The following is a 24,192-nucleotide window of genomic DNA, read 5'->3' on the forward strand; positions in this document are numbered from 1 at the left end:
CAATATTTAATGTACTGTCATGAATATAAAGTCCTATCTAACCGACATTTCAATATCTAAAGGACATTTATTTAATATACGGTATTGTAAAATCATTACATTCCTTATATCCAATTGAGATTTATTTAATGAATGGTGGAGTTTACATCTTTGTACCGTCATATCAATATCTTTGTAATATCAATATCTAATTGATATCTAATGCACCGTCACGAATCTCCTTTTAATAGACATTTCAATATCTAAATGACAATTACTTAATGCACGGTAGTGACTGCAAACTCATTACATCCTTTATATCTAATTGACATATTTTTAATGAGCGGTCAAATTTATAGATGACATTTCATCTTTTATGTAATTGACATATCAATAACTAATTGACAATTATTTAATGTACGGTCAGAATTATTAGCTATATCCAATTGACATTGCAATATCTAAATGACATTTATTTAATGTTTGGTAGTGATTCTAAAGTCATTAATTGCATCCTTTATATCTAATTGACAATTATTTAATGAACGGTCAAATTCGTAGATGGCATTGCCTTTTTTTATGTAATTGCCATATCAATATCTAATTGAATTATTATTTAATAATTATTACGGTCAGAATTATAAAGCCATATCCAATTGACATTTCAATATCTAATTGACATTTATTTAGAGAAAGGGAGTGATAGTAAAGTCATTACATCCTTTATATCAAATTGACATTTATTTAAAGAGCGGAGTATATAAATGTCATTACATATTTTATATTATTGACATATCAATGTCTAATTGACATTTATTTTATGTACGGGCAGAATTATAAAGCCAAATCCATTTGACAATTATTTAATAAACGGTCGTGATTATAATGCCATTACATTTTTTGTATTAGAATATACTCGTAACCGTTTAAATAAAAACAAACAAATCCCATTCCTACCTTCTTCCGATACGTCATCTTCGATTGGGGGCAAAGGAGCCGGTAATCGCCGCCTTGCCGCTGATGACCCGTCCGCAAGACAGTGCAGAGAAGACAACGCAGCACAAAATGTGATAAAAATCCAACTCTTTCCTGGCATTTTGTGCTTAGAAAATCAGCACAGTGAAAAATACTCTGTCAGTAATCCAATGCGGAAGAAATAAAACACCTAATACTGAAATTTCTGTTGCAAGAAACGGTGCCAAAACCCGGCAGTACCGCACACAAACACACGTTCCAAAATCGAATCACAATGTTAGTTTTAAATAAAGCGCTCCTGACCGCATCCGTACCGAGAAGCGGAATACTTAACACTAAACGGGAAAAGCAGACGATTCTTGAGACTGGTGGAAGAACGGAACATGATTGCCACCTAGTGGTGAGTTTTTCTTCTTTTTTTTTTTAATTTTAGGCTTATGGCGTTTCGATATGCCGTTTAAAATTAACGATTTATTGTAATTGTAACAATATTTTGAGAAAGGAAATAAATGCTAATAAGATTAATAATGTATTTAAATTAAACATTTAGAAAAAATGTCAGTTAAATGTTAAAGAAATGTTAGTACTATTTTATTCATAATTTTCATAAACACAGCGCTAATAAAAGAACATTACCGCTCCCTTTTTTTGTTATTCGGAATTTTTGAATCAAGATTCACTATTACGCTCAGTAGTATCATACGTAGCAGCAATATATTTCAATTGTATCTTGTATTTTTTTAAAAAAAATGCTTTACGTTGTGAGTTTCTTGTTTTGATCTCTATAGAATTGTTTATTTATCTGGCTTGCGCCAAGCGCTCTTTAGAAAGAGACTGACCCTTTTTTTTCAAAGTAACAAGATAATTCTGTCAAACACGTGATACATTAGTAATATGAGGTCAAAGAACAGTGTTTTGTTGTTAATACTAAAAGTAGTTGATGGCAAAAAGAAATGTTTTTTTGGTATAAACAATTGAGTTTCACCACATTTTTTTCGGGCCTAGCATTTATGTGATAAGCAATTGTTGTTGTACTTATACCGTTAATGGTTAAAAACCACAGTAGTTTTTTCTAAATTCTACAATAAATATTAATTAATATTAGTAAATACGTATTAACAACCTTTTAATAAATATTAACAACCTTAAAATTCATAATATTTGTTTGCGAAACGGAACAAGGTTTGAGGATTTCGAATGTCAAAATTAAAGAGCATTCAGAAAAAGCACTTTCACAAACTTTCCCAGAAATATATTACGGCAGTTGGAGGTTTCTTGGAAACACATTTCATAGGCATGAAATTCACACAATATTTCAGGGAGTTATTAAATCAATCCTAAAAATGAATAGTCACACCTTGTATTTTATGACTTCTAACTCATTATTTTATGTCATTATTTTCGTTTATTTAACTGAAAAACAAAACTAAATAAAATTAGACGAAAATATGGAAACTTGGAAATTTCGAGACAAACTGCAAAAGAATAAATTACAAATTCATTAATCCATGTCCATTTAATGCAACAAACAGTAGAAACTATTCTATATTTAATTCGATATGAACAAACGATAATTTTACTTGGCACACCCCTCCTTACAAACGGTATTCAAATGCATCCTACGTGTCATCATGCAAACGCCCTACAATGTTTGTCTTTCTATTAACCTTAACCCTGGTTAAAGGGGTCAAGTTAAGCCCACCCGCTGCTGAGACGGATAGAAGCACGAATTATTGTATTTTTCTTATATTCTATTCTTACTTCTATTCCCACTTCGAATGTTTTTCTTGCTGCTGGGAAAAATCGAACAAAAAAAGGAGATTGGGATCAATGAAATGGAGAAATGACGTGTCATCACGGATCAGAACTTTTATATACATTTTCCTAAGATGCAATTTCTAAGGATGCTCTTTATTTTTGTGTTTTGGTCGGTGGCATCGGTAAAGCTCAATTTTTCCCCCACACGCTAGAATGAAGTTTAAAAAAAAAAAATCAGATCTGCTTATATAACTTTGAAATAACTCTTCGATTCTTAAGTAAGTATTAAGAGAAAATTGTTCTCAAAGTGCAAAATCAATTCTGAAAGTTCAAAGTTCGCATCCTGGATTAGACGCGAAAATTTGCTGTTATTTAGAATTTGTAATAACAATCGATGTTGGTCAAGTTAGTTTTCATAATGTGAGCTGATTATTCTATTTAACAATGTTTCTCGAAGTTGCTTCGTCAAGAAAAATAAAAACTGCCACAATTTAAGTGACTTACACTAAAGCAAAACTATTGTTTTAAACTATATAAACCACCTATCACCCTAAAGAATTATATGGGCTTTAGAATGGATAAATAACTCTACTATTTAAAGAGTTATTAAATTTTATGACAATCGCCAATGTTGCTAGATTTTTCTAGTTTTAGGAAAATTATCAAAATCAATGAATAATTCTCAAATTTCGAAAATTTTTATGGGCCTAGATAACGGAGCGCTGAAGTAACTTTTGTTGTCGCTGTTGTATCTAACGACATTTAGACAAGCCTAGCTCATCCGCAAACCAAGCTAAGCTTTGCGAATTAAACCAGGAAGGCGCTTCTTTCGTTTGACAAGAGAGCACCGCAAGGGTGAAAGCACCTCTTAGCTCAGAATCCCCCAGATAGATGACAGTATCATTCATTCGAGAGGCTATATCCATGATTTAGACATAGATATAAAGGGGAAGGGAGATCCTTCATCCATGGCACTGTTCAGAAGCCGACTACAGAACTTTCGATTTCACAGATTTTACGAGGATGTATATCACGTATACTAGGTGGGTTTTAGCAGAGTCGAGGATCGAGTCCCGGCCCCTTTGAACTGGAGTCCGATTAACCAACTACTGGGCTACCACGACTATAGAAACTTTTAAATTATTAAAACTAAAATCGCCAATGTAGCGAGATTTTTCCGCCCAGAGAAAAATTCTCAAAATCATTTATATTTATTTACATCTGCCGATCCTAGTTGTGATTTACGACTACTAATGTTCAACTCCGTAACCTTGTAATTTTGAACCCAATCCTGAAAACAAGGGAACTCCTAGATCAAGCATTGGGTGAAATTTGCCTTCGTGGAAAATTTGTTTGATGGGACTAACCCACATTTACGTTACTCGGAGAGGAAAACCACGAAAACCTTCCATGGTTCGTAATTTACATATCATTCTAAACTGTGTAATTTTAAATGACAAAATGCAAACGAAATTAGTCAATCAGTTAAATCGAAATTTAAAAAAAAATATTTATAGTTTAGAAACTATACTCCCAATTTGATACAAACCCTCTTTTTTTCGTCTCTTAAAATTAAATAGTTAAAAATGTGTATTTTGAATATATATATTCCTACCTTCTTCCGATACGTCATCTTCGATTGGGGGCAAAGGAGCCGGTAATCGCCGCCTTGCCGCTGATGACCCGTCCGCAAGACAGTGCAGAGAAGACAACGCAGCACAAAATGTGATAAAAATCCAACTCTTTCCTGGCATTTTGTGCTTAGAAAATCAGCACAGTGAAAAATACTCTGTCAGTAATCCAATGCGGAAGAAATAAAACACCTAATACTGAAATTTCTGTTGCAAGAAACGGTGCCAAAACCCGGCAGTACCGCACACAAACACACGTTCCAAAATCGAATCACAATGTTAGTTTTAAATAAAGCGCTCCTGACCGCATCCGTACCGAGAAGCGGAATACTTAACACTAAACGGGAAAAGCAGACGATTCTTGAGACTGGTGGAAGAACGGAACATGATTGCCACCTAGTGGTGAGTTTTTCTTCTTTTTTTTCTCAGGCTTATGGCGTTTCGTTATGCCGCTTTAAATTAACGATTTATTGTAATTAAAATAATATTTTGTGAGGAAGAAAAAAAATGCTTTTAAGTTTAATANATACCTATCCACCAGCATGTAATGTTGTCATTCTGGGGCTCTGGCCCTTACGTTAATAAAATTAGATTATGATTACCGTATTTTCCTGTATCTTTTTCAAGAAGCACCGGCCACACTACGAACTTACAATGTTTAGGCTTTCAAAGCGTAACATATATATATATATATATATTGTGTTCAAATGGCAGAGTGCTGATTGGAGCTCCCTCTCTACTCGAAATATTATACATAGTAATTCCCGTTTAGATTCATCGATTTCATGAGCTTGAAGTCTACATCAGTTGGAGGGGAAATAGTCAGCAGATTTATAGAGCTGTGATCTACCCCATCCCCAATAATCCCTAACTGAGTAATCTTCTTTATGGAACAGATTTATTAAACATTCACCCTCTGAAGAAGGAGGTTTGCTAGATACTATCTAACTGTATAAATATATGGATGTCACCCATGCGTCACACAAACGTTTAAAGAAAGTAACATCTCTTTCGAATTCACGAGGCAAATTTTATATTTTTCTTGTGGTTTTATGCGAATATATTGATAGATAACTATCGTAACTTTAAACCGTTTCCTTTTATGTAGATAAATTGAGATACTGATAAATTAAATTTTTCTTTTTTTGTTTAATTTTTAGTGCATTTTTCAGGTTTTAAAGACGAAAAAAAATAGTTTTCGAATTTTTTTTTTTTTAATATTAAGTGTATTTAAAATTTTAGGAGATTCTTCAGAGATCTTTAGAAGTACTTTTATATTGTTCTAATGGTTTTATGTGAATATATTGATAGATAACAATCATAACTTTAAACCGTAACCTTTTTTTTGTAGATAAATTGAGGAATCAAGAGCTAAAGCCCAAAATCGATATAAATCGAAAACTACTATAATCAATTATGTCAAGGACTTAATCCAAAGTTCGATGACATTTGCAAATTTCTTTTTGTATTTCGGTATTTTTTTAGGTATTTTTTTTTCTTAATTTTTTAGTGCATTTTTCTGATTTTGAAGGGAAAAATAATTTCGTTTACGTGCATTTTTTTAAAAAAATATTTGGGTATATTTGTAATTTTAGGAGATTCCTAAGAAATCTTTAGAAGTACTTCAAAAGATGAATTTAGTTTATTATGGCTCTTATAAATCAGGATTAAAATATTCAATTTAGTATTCAACTATAAATTATCCACGGTGTTCCCTTAAACATCTTTAGAATAATTCTCAAAAAGTGAAAACAGAAAAGTTCGTATATCGGGATTTCGTGAGTTAATGGTTAAGCGAGGAAAGAACGAAATCGCTACTAAAATCTGACAAATTACAGTAAAGGAATGTGGGTGTAATAAACATCAAAACAAGTTTGATCGGAGGTTGAAAATCGGAAGTATTCCTAAGAATCCTGTTTCCTCTCAGTTTCCTCCTACACTCAAACCTGTGTTGTCGTTTATTACATGCAAACTTCCTGTTTTTTTGATTTTTCAGATTTCGGTTTTGCGCTTTTCTCTTCCTGAAAAATAAAAGTTTTGCGCAATTTATTCGTACTCGTGAATGATGGTAATATTCGTAGAATTCTGAAAAAATTAAAACTTTGAGGAGCTAGCTGTATTTAAAGAAAGATATTCATAATATTACGAAATTTATAAGGCAACAGGGATTGTATGATCTGCCGCGCGTTGGATGATAAGCAACATATTGCATAACAATTTTTTTGGATGATAAGCAACATATTGCTTAAAAAATTTTTGGATGATAAGCAGCATATTGCCTAAAAAATTTTTGGATGATAAGCAACATATTGCATAACAATTTTTTTTTAAAAATAAATTTCATTTTAATAGTTTTTTGAAATTCTATTTTAGCGTTTGTAGCATTAGCAATAGAAGAAAAATAGTTGTCAACTTTTCCCGAAATCAATCGTGCAGCTCTTACGTTGTTTTTTGAATTGCACGATAGTAAAGACTACAATGTACTCATATTTGGAGGCAAAATTCAAACTTGTGGTTGCCAACTTCATAACTTAGCCAAAATTAGCTTTTGCCACAATTTTTTTTTCTTTGTGGGTGGGCTAACGAAAAGTTTCCGGTTCTAACATGCGTAAGCGATTTCCTGGGCAAATGGGCAAACGTTTTGAGGCAAAATTCAAACTTACTCTTGCCAACCTCAAAACTTAGCCAAAATTTGTTTTGGCCATAATTTTCTTTTTTTTTTTCTTTTTTTTTTTGAGGGTGGGTTAACGAAAAGTTTCTGGTAATAGCATAGGCCAGGGGTGGCGAACCTTTATACACCAACGTGCCATTTTTTCTAAAAAATTCTTTAATGAAATGACAGACGTGCCGTCAAATAATTTAGACCTCATGATTATTGGGAAAATTATAATACTAAATACTATCAACTTAAAACTCTTTATTTACATTGAAAAGAAAATATATTTTGCAGTTATACGCGTAATTCAACTTAAAGTAGCATCAGTGGGACTTCTGTTATTGCAGATTAAATAACAAATAACTTATATTAGGTTGTAAGATATTAGTTTAAGCAGGACTGTTGATTATTTTCCTAGTTATTTATTGTTAGCTTGTTTTTTATGGTCATTAATTGTTCTTTTAGCATTAATTGTTAATTTTTTTATTAATTGTTTATTATTTTGTTTGTTTTTTGTGAATTTTAATTTAATTGTTACATATGCTTCATAGTGTGTGACATTTGTGTAATAACAATTCAGAGTGCAATAACGATTGCTATCGGTGGCGCGCCCGAAATATTGTGTCGCAGGGATGGCGAACCAATGGCACGCGTGCATTGGTTCGCCATCCCTGGCATAGGCTAATGAATTCCTTCAATAGTCTAATGCTTGAACCGTGGTGGCTCACAGGATATAGCACTCGCCTTCCAATGAGGTGACCCGGGTTGGTTGGATAGCTGGTTGATTCAAATTCAGCACCCAGCTCGCACCGATTGCAGTGCTGACTTAAAATATCCTCAGTGGTAAACGGATCAGGAGTTAGAGTCCCCTTGCCTTCAGGCTAACCGTGGAAGGTTTTCGTAGTTTTCCTCTCTCCATGTAATGCAAATGCGGGTTAGTTGCATCAAAAAGTCCTCCACGTAGGCAAAATTTCATCCAATACTTGATCCAGGAATTCCCTTGTCTTCTGGATTGGGTTAAGAATTACAAGGCTACGGAGTTAAACATTAGTAGCCGTAAACCCAAAATTGGATCGGTTGTTCAACGACAGTTATAAAATATTAAAAAAAATGGTCTAATGTTTGGAAATAAAATTCAAATTCGTGGCTTCTAGGTAGAAAACTGGCTAAAATTTGTTTTGGTTATAAAGTTTTTTTGGTTGGAGGCTAGCAAAAAATTTTAGTGGGTAAAAGGATTTCCTAAAATGGGCTAACGTTTAGAGGCAAAATTCAAACTTGTGGTTGCCAACATCAAACATCTACACTGACTGTAATGTAAGTAGGTATTAGTAAATGTAATATAAATAAGTAATAATGTGCAATGTAAATAAGTAAGTTAAAATGTAATAACATAAATAATGTAAACGAGGAACTCAGCTAGTATAAAATGTAGTGTTCCATTTCTAAATTTAGTTTGTACTCTTATAAACAGAGAAAACAATATGAATTTTTCACAAATTCATGCGTTTACAAAACCTTTCTGGTTATTTTGGGGAAAAAACACAGGAATTGACATTTTAATATGAAAATATATTTATTCATATAGGTTTGAAGTAATGATTTTAGTGATGATGTGTCGGTTTGAGATTTAAATTTTAAATGTTTTCATTTCGCGAATCAGAGTGGATTCTAGTTATAGCGATAAAGCACAGAACAGTAATTCTGGAAAAATAATAGAATTTTCTGGTAGAGATACAATACTTTTAATTATTTTTTTAAAAAAATCTTTCAATTCCTTATATGCCAAAAGAAGCAAAATGTTATTTATTTATGCATTATTTAAAAATAATAATCCTACCTGATAGATTTAAATATTCTTACACAAAATTGCAGTGAGTTTATACATGAGAAAAGAAAAAAACGAATACAATTTTTTAAAAAGATATTATTCATTAGACAACGAAGATAAAAAAGTTTAATTATCGTTTGAAGTATCTTGATAGCAATAAGTAAAAAAAATTAATGAGAACTTTATGTTTTCGTTCTAACAGATGGCGCTTTGTAAAGATACTTTTTTTCATATCTCTGATACATATCTTACAACTTATTAACTGGGTAAACACAATGTATCATGCTATTAATCAAATAAAAAAGATACAAGTTAAGCATGATTTTTTTTTAAACTATTTACAACTATGATTCATATCCGTTAAGTTATTATCTTACTCTAAATGAATAAACTGTGTACTTAGGAACATTTAAAAAGATAATGAAAAAGTATTTTAAATGATTATATTATTTTTTTAACTGTCTTTGAAAATTTGCTAATAAATATATAAAAGTTATATTACCACATCGAGCAGTTTCGAATTTTAAAAAAAAGTACTTTTAATTTAAAAGATAAAAGCGACGTTATTCGACGACGTAATTGTTCTATTGGAATGGCGATCAATTTAGAACAATTTTAAATGCCACAAGCAATCAGTTTTTCTAAGTGTTCAAAAATTATTTTTTTTAAAAAAAATAATCAATTTATTGACCTTTACTAATTTATTTTCATCCTTTTCTCCCCTTATTTTATTTTTTTAATTTTCTGTAACAAATAACGCTAACACTAAATTACGATGATCTAACAACTATTATTATTTAATGGATCAATATCAACTTTAAACTCCCCTCCTTGCGAAACAATTTAGCCATTTTTTTCCCCTTACTTATATTTTTTTATCCTCGATTTATTATGATTATCGTCTGCAGCACGTGCTTCGTTGTAAAATAGGTGGAACAAAAAATCGTTCAGCTTTGACATTGTTTTTTTTCCTTCATACTTTTCATAATTTTTTTAAAATTCTTTTGTTCTTTTTTTTCAACAAAAAAAAACGAATTTTATTATTTTTTTAACAAATATTTTCCAGATTTTGAGTTTCCTTTTATGCTCCTTCACTTTTATAATTGTTAATTAACGCTTAATGTTGATCATTGAAGTAAAACTCATCCAACTTCATCTATGTTTCGTTTAGATGTTTTCTCTTTGTTCTAAATCGTCTGCCATTTCTAATGGCTTTAAGTCGTTAATGGCGACCGTATAATTGCAGAGGTTAAGAGTCGTCATTATTTCGAGAATTAGAGCTACTGTATTTCTTTTTTTCTTCTGATTGTCTGAACAATTTAATAACTCTTTTCCACTGATGTTACGAAATAACAAGAAGAGAATTTTTAATATTTAGTGACGATAAAAAATACAAATATAATGTTCCCTTTTATACCTGTTCCACAGTAGTACGGATGTAATTGTAATAACTGAGAAAGAGATAGTCTCACGTTTATGAGAAATTTCAATTATCTTGATACTCTCTAAAAGGATATTATCTCTAAAAGCTTGCAATTAAACAACATCTGTTAATGAACGCTACTCTCTTAAAATAGGAAGAACGGTTATTAAGATAAAGTAAGCCCACATTGCGAAAAAGCTAAATTTTGTACTTTAGATATTGTAATTTGTTTTAATATTTTAAGTACTTTTTTTAATTTCCTTGATGAGTGATAATTTAATAAAATAAAGTCATGTGGGGAAAAAATTAACGTTCTCTACAGTGTCTGCCACTTTAAAGGCGGGAAGCAAGCTTTTAAGAAAGAAAAAGAATTTCTATTTGATCAAAACTGGTAGAATATTTTAGAAAAATTATAATGAAATTCTTTTTAAGTTTTATGTGTCAGAACTGGCAGCACGTTTATAAAAATTATAACCAACAAGTCCTCTTTCTACAAAGAAATCAGTAGAAACTATCACCATTTTATGAAATTGCGAAAACTACTAACGCATTATGGATGGAATTATGAGAAAGTTAGGGCATTATGGATGGAATTGTGAGAACTTCTAGCACTTTATGGATAGTAATGTGAGAAATACTAGCACATTATAGATGGAATTGTGAGAATTACTAGCACATTATGATTGGAATAGTGAGAACTGCTAGCACATTATAGATGGAATTATGAGAACCACTAGCACATTATGAATTGAATCGTGAAAATTACTAGCACATTATGGATGGAATTGTGAGAATTACTAGCACATTATGGATGGAATCGTGAGAACTGCTAGCACATTATCGATGGAATTGTGAGAACTACTAGCACATTATGATTGGAATAGTGAAAAATGCTATCAGATAATGAATGGAACTGTGAGAGCTACTAGCACATTATGAATAGAATAGTGAGAACCACTAGCATATTATGAATTGAATCGTGAAAGCTGCTAGCACATTATAGATGGAATCGTGAGAACTGCTAGCACATTTGGAACACATTATAGAATTTCATACACTGCGTTTTCCAGGAAAAAATTTCATTTGCTTATGGTGCTCAAAACTGGTTTCGCATTTGGCAAAAAAAAAAAAAAAAAAAAAAAAAAAAAAAAAAAAATCAAGAAGTTCTTATTTTATGCAATTTCATTTTTTTTTCTTTGAAATAAAAATTTATAACAGTAGAACAAAAATAATGTTCACTTCATTTTTAATTCGTTCACACAATATTTTCCTTCATTAGTTAAGATATTTTATATATTTAAAAAAGTCCTCAAAGCTCAATTTAATAAATTAAAACTCCAATTCGCACTCTATTATTATGAGAAGTTTTCATTGTTGGACTACCATAAAAAGCAAGAGGATTTAAATATAACATGAAATTAATTCCTTCTTACCAGCAGGTATATCAAAAATGGCTGACAATTTGAAATATCATTAAAAGCAAAGCCAAAAAAGACAAAAATGTAGAGTGTGCTGAGTTCTTATTTATTCTCACTAAGTTTCAAAATTAGATTAAAAGTTCGCCAATTGATAACTTTGCCTACAAAGAAAAACAATAAAACAATGATTTCGTAATAATCGCAATTTATTGCTGTATCGTGGAGTCGTCAAAATTAACACATATTAATCTAGAATGCTAAGTAAAAGAGTCCTAAGACCAGGGATATGTTCTTGATCGTGGTTGGCTGGCGTGTATCATAAAGTACGGAGTAAAAAAGCTGGCACTATTTCTGCGTTGGCGTGATTTCCATTTATTTATAGCCGAGAAATAAATTAGCATTAAAAAAATTTTACGAATCGTGATTTCAGCAAGCCATTGCAGTTTTTCTCTCCATAATCCTTTCGAAATCAGCCGTCCCTTCCCTGCCAGTCTTATTTCTCGTTTTCCCATACCTAAATTGAGCCCTAGGCACATGCCCAGTGTATCCTGGCACCATGTTAAATCTTCTCCTCACTTCATTTCCAGTAACTTCGTGTTTATTGCAATAAAATTTTACTTCTTCCTCTTCGAGGACATATTCTCTTGGCTGTTCATTCACTGGCCTCAAACGATCTCCACCAACACGATGCTTCGCCAAGAGAGTATGGGTCATCCTACCATATGTGTCACCTATAGCGTTTGTTCTCTTTATTGCAGATCCTGGCGTCCACCCTGTGTAGCCTGGCATAAAGTAAGGATCTAAAGGCTTGTGAGGATTGTCTAGAAAGAATCTAGGATCTTGGTGAGGTGGGTAGGGGAATGTATTGATGAATCGAATGTCTTCAGTCACGGGATTCAGTCGTCCTCCACCCACACGATGACCATGTAACAAATCATGAGTATAGTGACCATAGGTTTCTCCAATCACAAAGTGTCGCTTGGGTCCTGTTAAGGGAGTCCAACCTGTGTAACCAGGTAAAAAATATGGCTGAGAGGGTGCTGTCATTTATGCTATCTTGATTTCTAAGATTAAAGCAAATGCATCCGATATTTTGATTAGCAATTGTTGAAATGAAATCAATTTTTGTTTGCTATAAAAAAGAAATTATAGGAACGAATTAACCTTGTGGCACTTTTTCTATAAGTCGTTGCGGTTGTTTATATTTAAGTGCAATGTTGGAATAGTAAATCATTTTGACAACTATGCGCATAGATTAAAATAGCTTTTAGCTCTCATTAAACATAACTGTCTCCTTAACCAGAAATTGAATGTTTTTATTTATTTATTTATTTTAATTATTCTATGGATCAATAAAAAGTTGAAAACAGATATATATTTTACATATATATTGTTACAAAGTAAGAGTAATAAAATCAGTGAACGAATTGGGTACTTGCTCTTCAAGAAGAAGAACAACTCGAATGCCCATACATTTCGCCTATGACGTCAGCTCTAGCTGATAGTTATTAAGGCTCCTATACTAATTCAGGGGCTCTAATAGTTATAAGCAAAATGGCTTGTTGAAGTTGGGCTAAGTTTCTTCACATAAGTTACAATGCTAATTAACGTGAAATTAATTAAATATTGTACCGTATCACCCTACGAATTTGTTGAAATGTAATTTTTTCTCGTCTACGTCTTTTATTTTACTTAGATTTATTATTTGCTTTTGTATTTTATTGAAATCGTGTTATATTTTTGTTTTGTGTACCTGGCAACTTCGATGCATAATTAGTTTGCTTCTGTTCTACATGGCTTCGAGCCTGTTTTTGTGTTAAGTAAGAAATATATGGTGAAAGAATATAGATTATGTCACTTAAGAAAATTGATAGTTGACGGGCATAGCTTACTCGAAATAGAATGTAAAGAACATATGCTAACGTAAACAAAGGCCACGTTTCAACAACCAATCAGGATAGAGATACCCACACTACGTCACTTTCAGGTATCCCATTATTGAGAATCCACAGATGTGACAGACCAAAGTCACGCGAATTATTCAATTTGGTATAGAGGTGTCCAAGCTAGGGCTGAACTATATCACTTGAGTGGCATAAATCAATCAGCTGTCGTAATTTTGTGGTTATGAATGGCAATCAGTTTTTGCACTATTCTTATTGGACAATTCGTATTCCCATCCCAATAGAAACGTATTCCTATTGCTTTTGAGTGTAACTAATTGATCATTGAGGAATTTCCAGTGGACAGGCAAGTGAAGTGACGTTATCTTATTCTACATCTCTATTGGAAAGTCATAATTCATTATTTATCTCATTAGTCTATGTATTTAGTTTGCTGTTTTTGTCTTGCTTTTACAAAAAAAACAAACAGTTTTACGTTTATCAATCATGTAAAACAGACAGCAAAGTTGCAGGAAGACGGATGCCAGCACTAACGGCCGGGCATCACTGAAATTACCAACAATTTGAAAAATTATCTATCCATATATAAAAATCTAAGGCTGGTATGGCAGTTTTCCATTGTTGTCGGTGCATTTTTATTGGCCGGAAAATCACGTGGTAGGATCCAGTTTTCCCTCGTTCATTTCCATATTGTTTTGGTTATCATCAGCTTAAAATTAATAAAAGTTATAAAGGTATTGTTTTTCTATAAGTATGTTTATATGCCTAATTTAAAGATATTTTTCCTGTACTGCTATTATTACTCTTTTGATTAATAGTATAAAATAAAGAGAATTGTTGTTTTATTATTGTTATTATTATTACATAATCCTTCGCTACATTTTAAGATAAATTTATTTAAAAAGGTGTCTATTCTTATTAACCGTTTTACAATTATTATTTTTTGTGCAAATAACAATATATTGTTATAAATTACCGTCATAGAGATTCATTAAATGATTTAGAACTTAAAGATCATCTTCGTGCTCAATATGATGCAAACAAAAATAGTATTTAATATATCCGCCCCCTTGGTAAGCGAAAATATTAAATTACGGTTGTGAATTTATCGAATTTGCTAGAACAAAATAATGTTATACATAATATTATAACAATATAAATATTATTTAAAAAAAATCTTACTTTGGAAAATTGCATCATTTTAACTTAAGGAACAATAATTTGACGTCTAGATGGTTTTTATTTAAGCTAGAAAAATATCCAAGTAAAACTTTTTTAGACTTCCTGTAACTTTTCTGAAAATTAACTGAGAATTCTGATGTTTTTACTGAAGTTTAACATGAGTACAGACATTATATGCAAGCACATTTTTTTAAAGAATGCAAAAAACTTCCATAATTTAACTTTCTTCAGAGCTAAAATTTGAAGGAAAAAAAGAGATACTATGTCTTACGTGCTCGATTAAAGTCATAAAAATCAAGTTAATGACTTGAAATAACTTTTTATTGGCAGCCAAACAGCCATTTTTTAAGAGCATAGTAGCCCAAAGTAAGTGGAAATTAAAAAGTATTTTGAAAATTGAAGAAAAAAAAATTTCGTTTTCACAGGGAAAAAAAGGTTTATTTCGACCACAAGAAATATTAAATATTTACCAGCATTTAAGCAGCATCCTATTCTCAAACAAGACACCACGTTTTAACTTAATACATTTATTCGAAGTCGACTAATTTTGCGATCAAGGGGGGGAAATGTGAACTGAAACAAACAGATTTTAAGACAGAATTTTGAATAAATAGCTTTATAGGAAAATAATTGAGTTTGCAGACGATTCCAGTTTAAAAAATAGGTACTTATTTTCTGTTTCCATTGAGTATTTTTACTGTAACTATGGAAGTTTCTTGACTAATATTTTACAACCTTGTAACAAATTGCTCAGAATAAAACTGGCCATAACCCATATATTTTCAAAAATCGAAATTATTTTAAGGAAAAGCCATCTAGATTCCTTAACATTCATTATAAGAACATGTGATTTTCTCCTTCGATTCTCATTGTTATTTTCTATAGATTCCAGCGGTTCTAAATTTTTTTTCCTCAACTGGACCTTAAATAATCAATCTTCTTTCGGCGGAACCCCGCTTTTTTAAATAAAGTTTGTGAACGTTATAACCTAGAAAAAGCTATTCTTAAAATATTTAATATGAGGAATGAAGATTCTTTTTTTAATAGTTTTATCTTTAATAATCTTAAATCAGGTTTTATTTCCGGCAGTAAAGTGTAAAGTCCTTGTTCTATATCTAGACAAATTATGAATTTGTTTTTGGAGTATATACATGAATAAATAAAATAAGTCGAAATATGTTTTACTTCTAGAGGAAAACTGTTGTTGAAAATGGTTATTAGGGAGACATATTTCTCTATGAAGAATTATTTTATTTTGTTTCGAAAATCACAATGGGAAATACTATTGTAATATTTAAAAGCTTGTTCTTTTTATAATTTGTTCAATATATTGTAATTAAAAATATTACATTTCGTTTTAAAAATTACCATTTCCTTTTTATTATAATTCCACTTGAAGTAATTTGATAAATAAATTATAAATTATAGCTTCTATCTAAATATATAATCAGAGGCTTCAAATCTCATCACGAGTTATAAAAAGTACTAACCCTCGGAACCTCTTTCACTCTTTCGTGGAACCCTATTTGGGAACCGCTGATATAGACTATATTTGCGAAGACTATAGCCAGTAGATACAACCTAAATTATCATCTTCATCGTTACTACCGTTATTGCCATTATTATCGTGAACCAAAATTATCATGTTTGAGTTGGACTTTGAAATTAAACTTAATAAGACAGTTTTAGGGTACACTACTACCTTAATCTTATAAGATTTTTTAGGTATTAGTTATAACAGTTTAACCCTTTATAGGGTCCCTCTTCTTCTTCTGCTTCTTTGTCTGCGCAACAGCCCCTTGCAGGTTTTGGCTGCCTCAACAGCTGACGAATGACAGCTCCTTCTATCCTTGGCAATTCCCTTCCAATTTATAATCTTTCGGGTTTTCAGGTCATTTTCGATGTCGTTGAGCCATCTAGTAGAGGATCTGCCTCTCTGACGCGACCCCTCTGGGTTCTTAAAGGTGACAATTCTCATGGCGCTATTTTCAGGGCTTCTCCATACATGGCACAGCCACCTCAGCCTATCACTGCGGATTAAATGTGTAATTTGGGGCTGCTAATAGAGTCGGTAGAGCTCGAAGTTACATCTGGTTCGCCAATATCCCCTTTCTTGAATTGCGCCAAAGATCTTTGAAAGTATTATACCTGCCAAGTGTTATACCTGCCAACTCTTCCGGATTTTCCGGAAGATTTTATTTTCATATTTAAAGTGGTAGTAATTACATGCTATTCTTTCTTTTATAATCTTAATTTTTAAATGATATTGATCTCCACTATTCTTACAAAAATTAAGCACATATATTAATATGCGTTACTATCATGGTAGTCAACTTAAGTTTTCTCAAATACAACGTATTTGTTTACTTAAAATTGAAGTTTTAATTCCATTTTAATACCACTGGGAAAAATGATAATGGAAGGGATTAAAAGTTGGCAGGTATGCAGTGTCCGCTGTATATCTGAGCTTCATAAGGTAATTTTCTCTAGTAATGTCATATTGAAATATTTTTCAAATTGAGATTGATTTATTAAAAAAAATTCATTTAGCTCCTCAATGTTCGATTTATTCTTGACACCACGCAGACCTTTGCTGTTGCCCACAGTTACGAAAACGAAACCCCTCATTGTTTTTTTTTTTTTTTTTCTTCGTGTNTAATATATTTACTAATTTCTGAATTCTTTTACTATATTTCTTTTATTTTCTGAATTATTTTATTATTTTCTAAATTTTTTTACTATTAATTGAATTTTTTTTAATGTATTAATTTTTTTTCTGAATTATTTTTATTATTTACTGAATTATTTTACTATCGATTGAATTCTTTTAATATATTTATTATTTTCTGAATTATTTTATTACTTTCTGAATTCTCTTACTATTGGTTGAATTCTTTTAATATATTTACTATTTTCTGAATTCTTTTACTATATTTCTTTTATTTTCTGACTTCTTTTACTATTTACTAAATTCTTTTACTATTGATTGATTTTTTTTTTCTTTTATTATCTTTTGAATTCTTTTATTATTTTTTGAATTCTTTTATTATTTTCTGAATTCTTATACTATTGATTGAATTTCTTTTCTTTTTTTCTTTTATTATTTTTTGAATTCTTTTATTACTTTCTGAATTCTTATACTATTGATTGAATTCTTTTACTATTTTCTGAATTCTTTTACTATATTTCTTTTATTTTCTTAATTATATTATTTTACTATAGATTGAATTCTTTCAATATATTACTATTTCAATATATTTCTGAATTATTTTATTATTTTCTGAATTCTTTTACTATTGCTTGAATTCTTTTACTATATTTCTTTTATTATTTTCTGAAGTTAAAGGGACAAATCATTGACAAATAGCTTCTCTTCAATTTTCAAAAATTAATGAAGTTGGTAAAAAATATCCTTCCCATGGCTTGATAAAGGGTTTAAGAAGGTCTTAAAAAAGAGTATGTAACAAATTAAAAAGTTTACATAAATAAAGGAACAGCTTTTAATGTTATCTGTGATTTTCACAATCCGACATGCAACGGAGATGTTTCTTTTTTCATTTTTCGCCATTTCTTTCAAAATAAAAACACGAATGGTGATATGCAAACAAAAAAGCTTTCTTCCATTTAAAAACACCGCCATTTCATCACTTGCCATGGACTACTGGTGACAGCTAAGAGACGTTTTAAGGACACTTTAAGCAATAAATAAATTTTAAACACAATTCCAAAGCACGTGTAGAATCAGGATAAAGCATATATTTAAAGAAGCGAATGTCAAACATCAAAAGACACTTGAATAATGGAAGTATTATTTGGTGAGAAATTCTCATTGCCGCTCTGCCTCGAACACGTTTTTATCAGCTTTTCATAATTTGCAAATTTTTGCGTTAAACAAAAGAAAACATCTTATTAAACTAACTCCACAAAAGGAAAAATATTCTAAATATATTAGAATCATGACGCATATCTTAATAATCTTCCAAAACAATTTTTTCTTTTTTGATGGTAGGTAGATGGGTACTTTTATTTACGTAGCAATAGATCTGCGCAATGGGTTATTGGCGATGGTGTAGGAAACATCCCTGAGGATGAACCGAAGACACAAAATCATAATTTTGATCGTCAGCAGAAGGGATGACTCCCCCGCTTTGGTAGCCCGACGACACGCACGCGAAGTCGAGCACTTTACGGTAGAACAGTTTAACGAGAACCGATACCGCTCAGTCTCGATCCCATCAGCTTACTGACCACAGCCTGTGATGCTTGACCCTTATCTTTAGTATCCGTCCCCTGCGAAACTATTTTTCAATGGAATTAAAACAGAATAGAAGCATTATTTCTATCACAAAAATCCGAACAGCGCTTCATTCACTTCTAAGTGACCTCGCCATCTTGGTTAAATTTTTAATTTTAATTTTTTTGTTATTTTTTGTACTTGACAAACTTTCGATGATATAGCATTATTTAACAGTTCGCAATATCTTTAAGGAAAGGTGCACAATGAAGGAGTCACTTTATCAGTTTAGGAAAAATAGCCCTTGATAATTTTTTGGAACGTTGCTCAAACCTATAAAGTAATAAAAATATTTGTGGTTTTGATTCAGGCATTTGAAACTACTCACTTGTCAGCCTTAAGACAGTTTAAAATGTAATTTTATTACAGTTCAAACTGGTGAAAAACGATTTGGATGATACGAAAATATTCTTTTTAACGTAAATTGCTCAAACAAAAAGAAAATATTTATCAAGAATGTAAAAACACACAACAATAAACTATTTAACTCTCTTTAAAGAACTGCTGATTTCCGAATTGTATTGATATGATTTTGTCAGAAATTTTTTTTAAAAAATTTAAAATACAGCATGTTTTTTGTATCAAATTCTGAGTGGATGGCAGCCTTGTATTTTACACGCATCGAAATAGTCTGCGGAATCGAGCAAATATAGTGAAAATTAAATTAAGCCAAAGTCAATTAAATTGTGAAAATAAAATTCTATTTTATTTTATAACCCTTGTTGAACAGCAGACTCAATTTAGGGTCTGAGACTACCAATACTCAACTCCGTAACCTTGTAATTTCGAACCAAATTGAGAAGACAAGGGAACTCCTAGATCAAGTACAGGGAGATATTTGCCCTCATTTAGTACTTTTTAACGGAACTAACCCGTTTTTGCGTTACGTGGAGAGAGAAAAACCACCTATGGTTAGCCTGATGACAAGGGACGTCTACCACTGAGGAAATTTTACGTCAGCACTGTGGTTAGTGCGAGGCGGGTGCGGAATTCAAATTGACCAGCCATCTCTTGGAGTCGAACCCGGTTCACCTCATTGGAAGGAGAACGCTCTATTCCCTGAGCCACCACGGTTCAGGGGATAGAGCCGGGTTGAGCCGGGATATCCTGGACGACAGGTCATTGGACCCATGTCCAAGATGTCGCGATTTCGATCCCCTCCGGCCGAATACTCCCCGTGAACCAAACGGTGACTGTGGTGCACGATAAATCTGTCAACGTCTCAAAGTTCTCCAAGTTCCCATAACAAATCAATACCATTGGGGGTACTGGATCGAAGATTGGTCGTGCTGTAGTGCATGTCAAAATTACGATCTGCAAATGGATGGTGCGTGAATGTATCCTTCCTGTAAATTCTTGGCCTCCCTGTAAATTCTTGGCTATAGATGGCTCCACAGAGAAAAACGAAGAAGCGCACTCCTCTGCTTTAAAATAGACTCGTTAGTATTGACTAGTGGCATAAGACAACATCAAATAAAAACGATTAAAAATGTGCTTAGAATTTACCTTCCTCGTCCTCACCTCTAAAGCCTAATAGCAATATCAGGATAGGGAAGAAATTTTTTAATTTTTCTTTTATTTCTGGTATTGGTACAGTATACGATAGTTAAGTGAACTTTTTTCCGAGAAAAGTCCATCCTCTCCACAAATCTTCAAAATCATAATGTAGTATTTTTCAACTGAATCTTTAAATCTAAAACGTAACATAAACGAATTTTTTAGTATTATTTTGTAACAAGGAATATACAACTTTTTAGGCCCTTGAATAGTCTTAGAAGATGATGCCAACCGCAGCTTACTAAATTCTACTAAAAGTTTGTAAAGATGGAATTCAATGAGGCAATGCTTTTCCCGCTGGAGTTGCAATTAGAAGACGGCGGTAGTTCTATATGTGTTGCGGGTTCTTAACTTTGTTTACTCGATGATGACAAATGAAACAGAGTTTCGCGTAATCTTCGAATTAATGTTCCGTGACGGAGTGTTGCCATTCTGGAAAGGTTAAATTTGGAACTCCGCCCTCCACCACCCTATCTCTTCAATAGTGAAAAGGAAAAGCGGAAAGTTTTAAATGGCGTCATTTTCGTTCTTCTTCAGTTGATTTGGAATGTTGGAGTAACTGCAAACGATTTTTCTTCCCTGTCGACGAACATGATGAATAAAGCTTTCCGAAAACTTCATTTTTCTAAAGAACTTTTCTGTTGATTACGTTTGGCATAACGACGATAAATTTAAATCTAATTCGCATTGGTTATACAAATTTATATTTTTCTGTGCTTGATTCAAACCGGGCATTAAAAATGCGATAGAGGAAAATTTTATTTCGACTGGAATTTTTTCTTCTGATCTCTCTGTTCTTTTGTCGTTGTTTTCATATGATTTAAATTTTTTAAATTTTTGGTGTTATTTCATTCGTTGTATCAAAATTTTCGTTTGTTGATGTTATATTTTAGCTGTTTTGCAGTTGAAAACGTGAAATACATTTCGCGAAAAGTGGTATGAATTTATTATATTAGAGCATCAAAAATATACATCCAGACTTAAAAAGCGATTTCGCTCTCTCCGTGCTTCAGAATAGAGATATAGCGGGTTTTAAAGTTTTGTCGAGTCCGGGTACCAGGTCAAAATAGAATAGATTCTTTATTCGGCCGTTTCTGGATACCCAACAAAACTTTTATTTGTTACCCGGCCGGTTCCAGGTACCCGGAAAATTAGTATTTGAAACCCAGCCTGTTGGGTTTAATAATATTCATGTTGTTGTTAACATATGCCATTAAGGCAGAGATGGTGCAATTGTTCTTGCTTTCCAGTGGCGTCATCTATGGCCAAAAATTCGACTTCTGCCACACCCATACGTCACACCAGTTTATAGAGTGAACCCATTCATACATCCAATCATTCATCCACGGATCGTAATTTTCACCTGAATCAGAGAACGATCAATCTCCAATTCAGTACCCCCAGAGGTATTGATTTGTTATGGGAACATGGAGAATTTTGAGACTCGTCAGATTTAACGTGCATCAGTCACCATTTACTACACGGGAAGTCTTCGGTCGGCAGGGATCGAATCCACGACCACTTGGACATGGGCCAAGTGCCCTACCAACCAGGCTATCCTGGCCACAATAATATTCATTCAAAACAATGTAAAAATCGCGAACCGCGGGGATAGAGATAAGGATAGAGAGTTCGACTCCCAAGGAGGTGACCCAGATTCGATTCCAAGCGGTGGTCAGTTGACGCGAACTCTGATCCCGCCTCGCTCCGACCAGTGCGGATGTAAATTATTCTCAGTGGTAGACGGATCATGGATTAGAATCCCATTGTCACTGGGCTAACCGTGGGAGGTTTACGCGATTTTCTTCTTGAAGTAACGCAAATACAGGTTAGTTCAATCTATTATTCCTCCACGATGGCTGGTTTGTCCCAACGCTTGATCCACTGATAGTCTTAAACTCAGAATTGGGTTCGCTGCTTAACGCCGGTTGAAAAAAATACAACGTAAAATTCATATAATTTATTATCTAACAAATATTTTACATGATATAGTTCTTAGGAAATCTATTGCGCTCCTACTGAAAATCTGTGTTATATTTTATTTTAGAATTTTTTTAAGCTAAATTTATTTTAAAAAAATCGTTATGAAATTTAGGATGACTGTTCGGATTTAGAGTGATTAACGTAAACTTTGCAATAGGGGAGACATCTAGTGCTGGAATTCAGAATTAATTTTTCAATTGTATTTTCAATCGCATTACGGTCATATACAGTAACAGGGCTACAACTGTGTGACAAATCTATATCCAACTATGAACAGCTAAAGGAGTTTTATGCCTAATAGAAACTTAACAAAAACACGTATAATTTTAAGTTCTTACGCAATATTTTTGAATAATATTTCTAACCATTAAAATTCCAATAACTCCATTACTGAGAAAATGCAGATAAAAATTAAATTATAATATAATCACGCCGTCTCCTAACATTACCAATATATAATACTTAAATATTATATTACTTAAATTCTGATCATCTTTTTTGTTTAATAGCAGTACTTAAATAATATGTTTTTTCTTGTTTCGGTTTTCCTATTTTTCGAAAGAGGACAGCGCTGAAATTTTTTTTTTTAATTTCACTAATTGTTTTAAGGATCTGGCTATTAATATATTTTGGTTAAGTTAACCGTTACTTTCTCTTCGTTGATTCTATATATATAGACGCGTTATTCTCAATGTTTTTTCTCGAAAACACTGAGTTAATATCCTGCCTTTTGTTACCATTACGAAAAATATTTTCTGAAACTACGGATATTCCATGGTGCAAAAGATTATTTAAGGCACAGAAAATGATTTTAATTTAAAACGAAAAGATTATTTTCTAAATTATGACAAAAAAATGGAGTAAAAAACGGAGTTTTTAGCAAATATTATTTGTAAATTATGGCATAAAAAGTAAAATCAAAGAAGTATAATCAATACATCACAGTTTGTAAATAGTGCCATGGCAACTAAAAAGAAGTTAAGACAATGTTTTTAATAATTAATTATGAACTATTTAATTAAGGAATTCAAAATTTCCCATGCATGTTATCATTTTATTGATTATAACTAAATAAAATAAATAAAAATGATTGATCGCCATTACCTGTTTTTTTCAATAAAATAAAAACTGATATTTTTTTGTTATTCTGCTTGATTAATTCGGCGTAATGGAAAAAAAATTAACTACACCATAAAAATAAATATAAAAAAGGAATAAAAAGAAAAATTTAGAATCGAAGTACTTGCGATCACAACGTACTATCAAAATCAGATATCTCTGCTCTTACTTTTTTTAAAGCACAGCGGCAATTCTCCTGAAATAAAAAAGGGAACTTTTCAACCATTTTTAGCCGATCGTTTGGTTAAATGGAGGGAAAAGCAGTTTGAGAGACATCTTTCAAAATAGCCAAGCGAAACATTAAACCGCATTTTTACTGATGGAAAATTTATGCATATATATACTTCATGTTCGCCATTTTGTTTATCTTACGCTTTAATGGTGACTTGAAATAACTATCTGTAAAATTATGTTTAGATGCGTTTTATTTTCAGTTTTTTCCTTGCCATTTTCGATGGAACGGATATTTTTTTCTTGCTAAAGGT

At 31.9% G+C, this 24,192-nt stretch overlaps 2 protein-coding genes across 3 annotated transcripts in view; both read right to left on the minus strand.

Moving 5' to 3' along the window:
* The window catches only part of LOC107450463 (tyrosine-protein kinase transmembrane receptor Ror), a 259,720-nt gene extending 255,038 nt beyond the window's left edge, over positions 1 to 4,682 (minus strand). Inside the window, exon 1 of one of the 2 annotated variants that reach the window (XM_071185114.1) lies at positions 4,328 to 4,682. In XM_071185114.1, the coding sequence (XP_071041215.1) occupies positions 4,328 to 4,466 (139 nt within the window). In that variant the 5' untranslated portion in view covers positions 4,467 to 4,682. Of the gene's footprint in view, positions 1 to 936; positions 1,292 to 4,327 lie in introns of those variants that run through there. The other variant, XM_043047877.2, reaches the window with a different exon arrangement.
* Positions 4,683 to 12,094: 7,412 nt separating this feature from the next.
* LOC107450464 (ciliary microtubule inner protein 2B-like) lies at positions 12,095 to 12,715 on the minus strand. The gene has a single exon (XM_016066258.2). It carries the CDS (start codon positions 12,713 to 12,715, stop codon positions 12,095 to 12,097), a length of 621 nt encoding a protein of 206 aa, XP_015921744.1.
* Positions 12,716 to 24,192: the final 11,477 nt, after the last annotated feature.

The sequence above is a fragment of the Parasteatoda tepidariorum genome, chromosome 9 (genome assembly GCF_043381705.1).
Source record: "Parasteatoda tepidariorum isolate YZ-2023 chromosome 9, CAS_Ptep_4.0, whole genome shotgun sequence".
NCBI lineage: Eukaryota > Metazoa > Arthropoda > Arachnida > Araneae > Theridiidae > Parasteatoda > Parasteatoda tepidariorum.

Coding starts and splice junctions, on each gene's coding strand:
- LOC107450464 (XM_016066258.2), bottom strand. CDS start 12,715: ATGACAGCACCCTCTCAGCCATATTTTTTACCTGGTTACACAGGTTGG.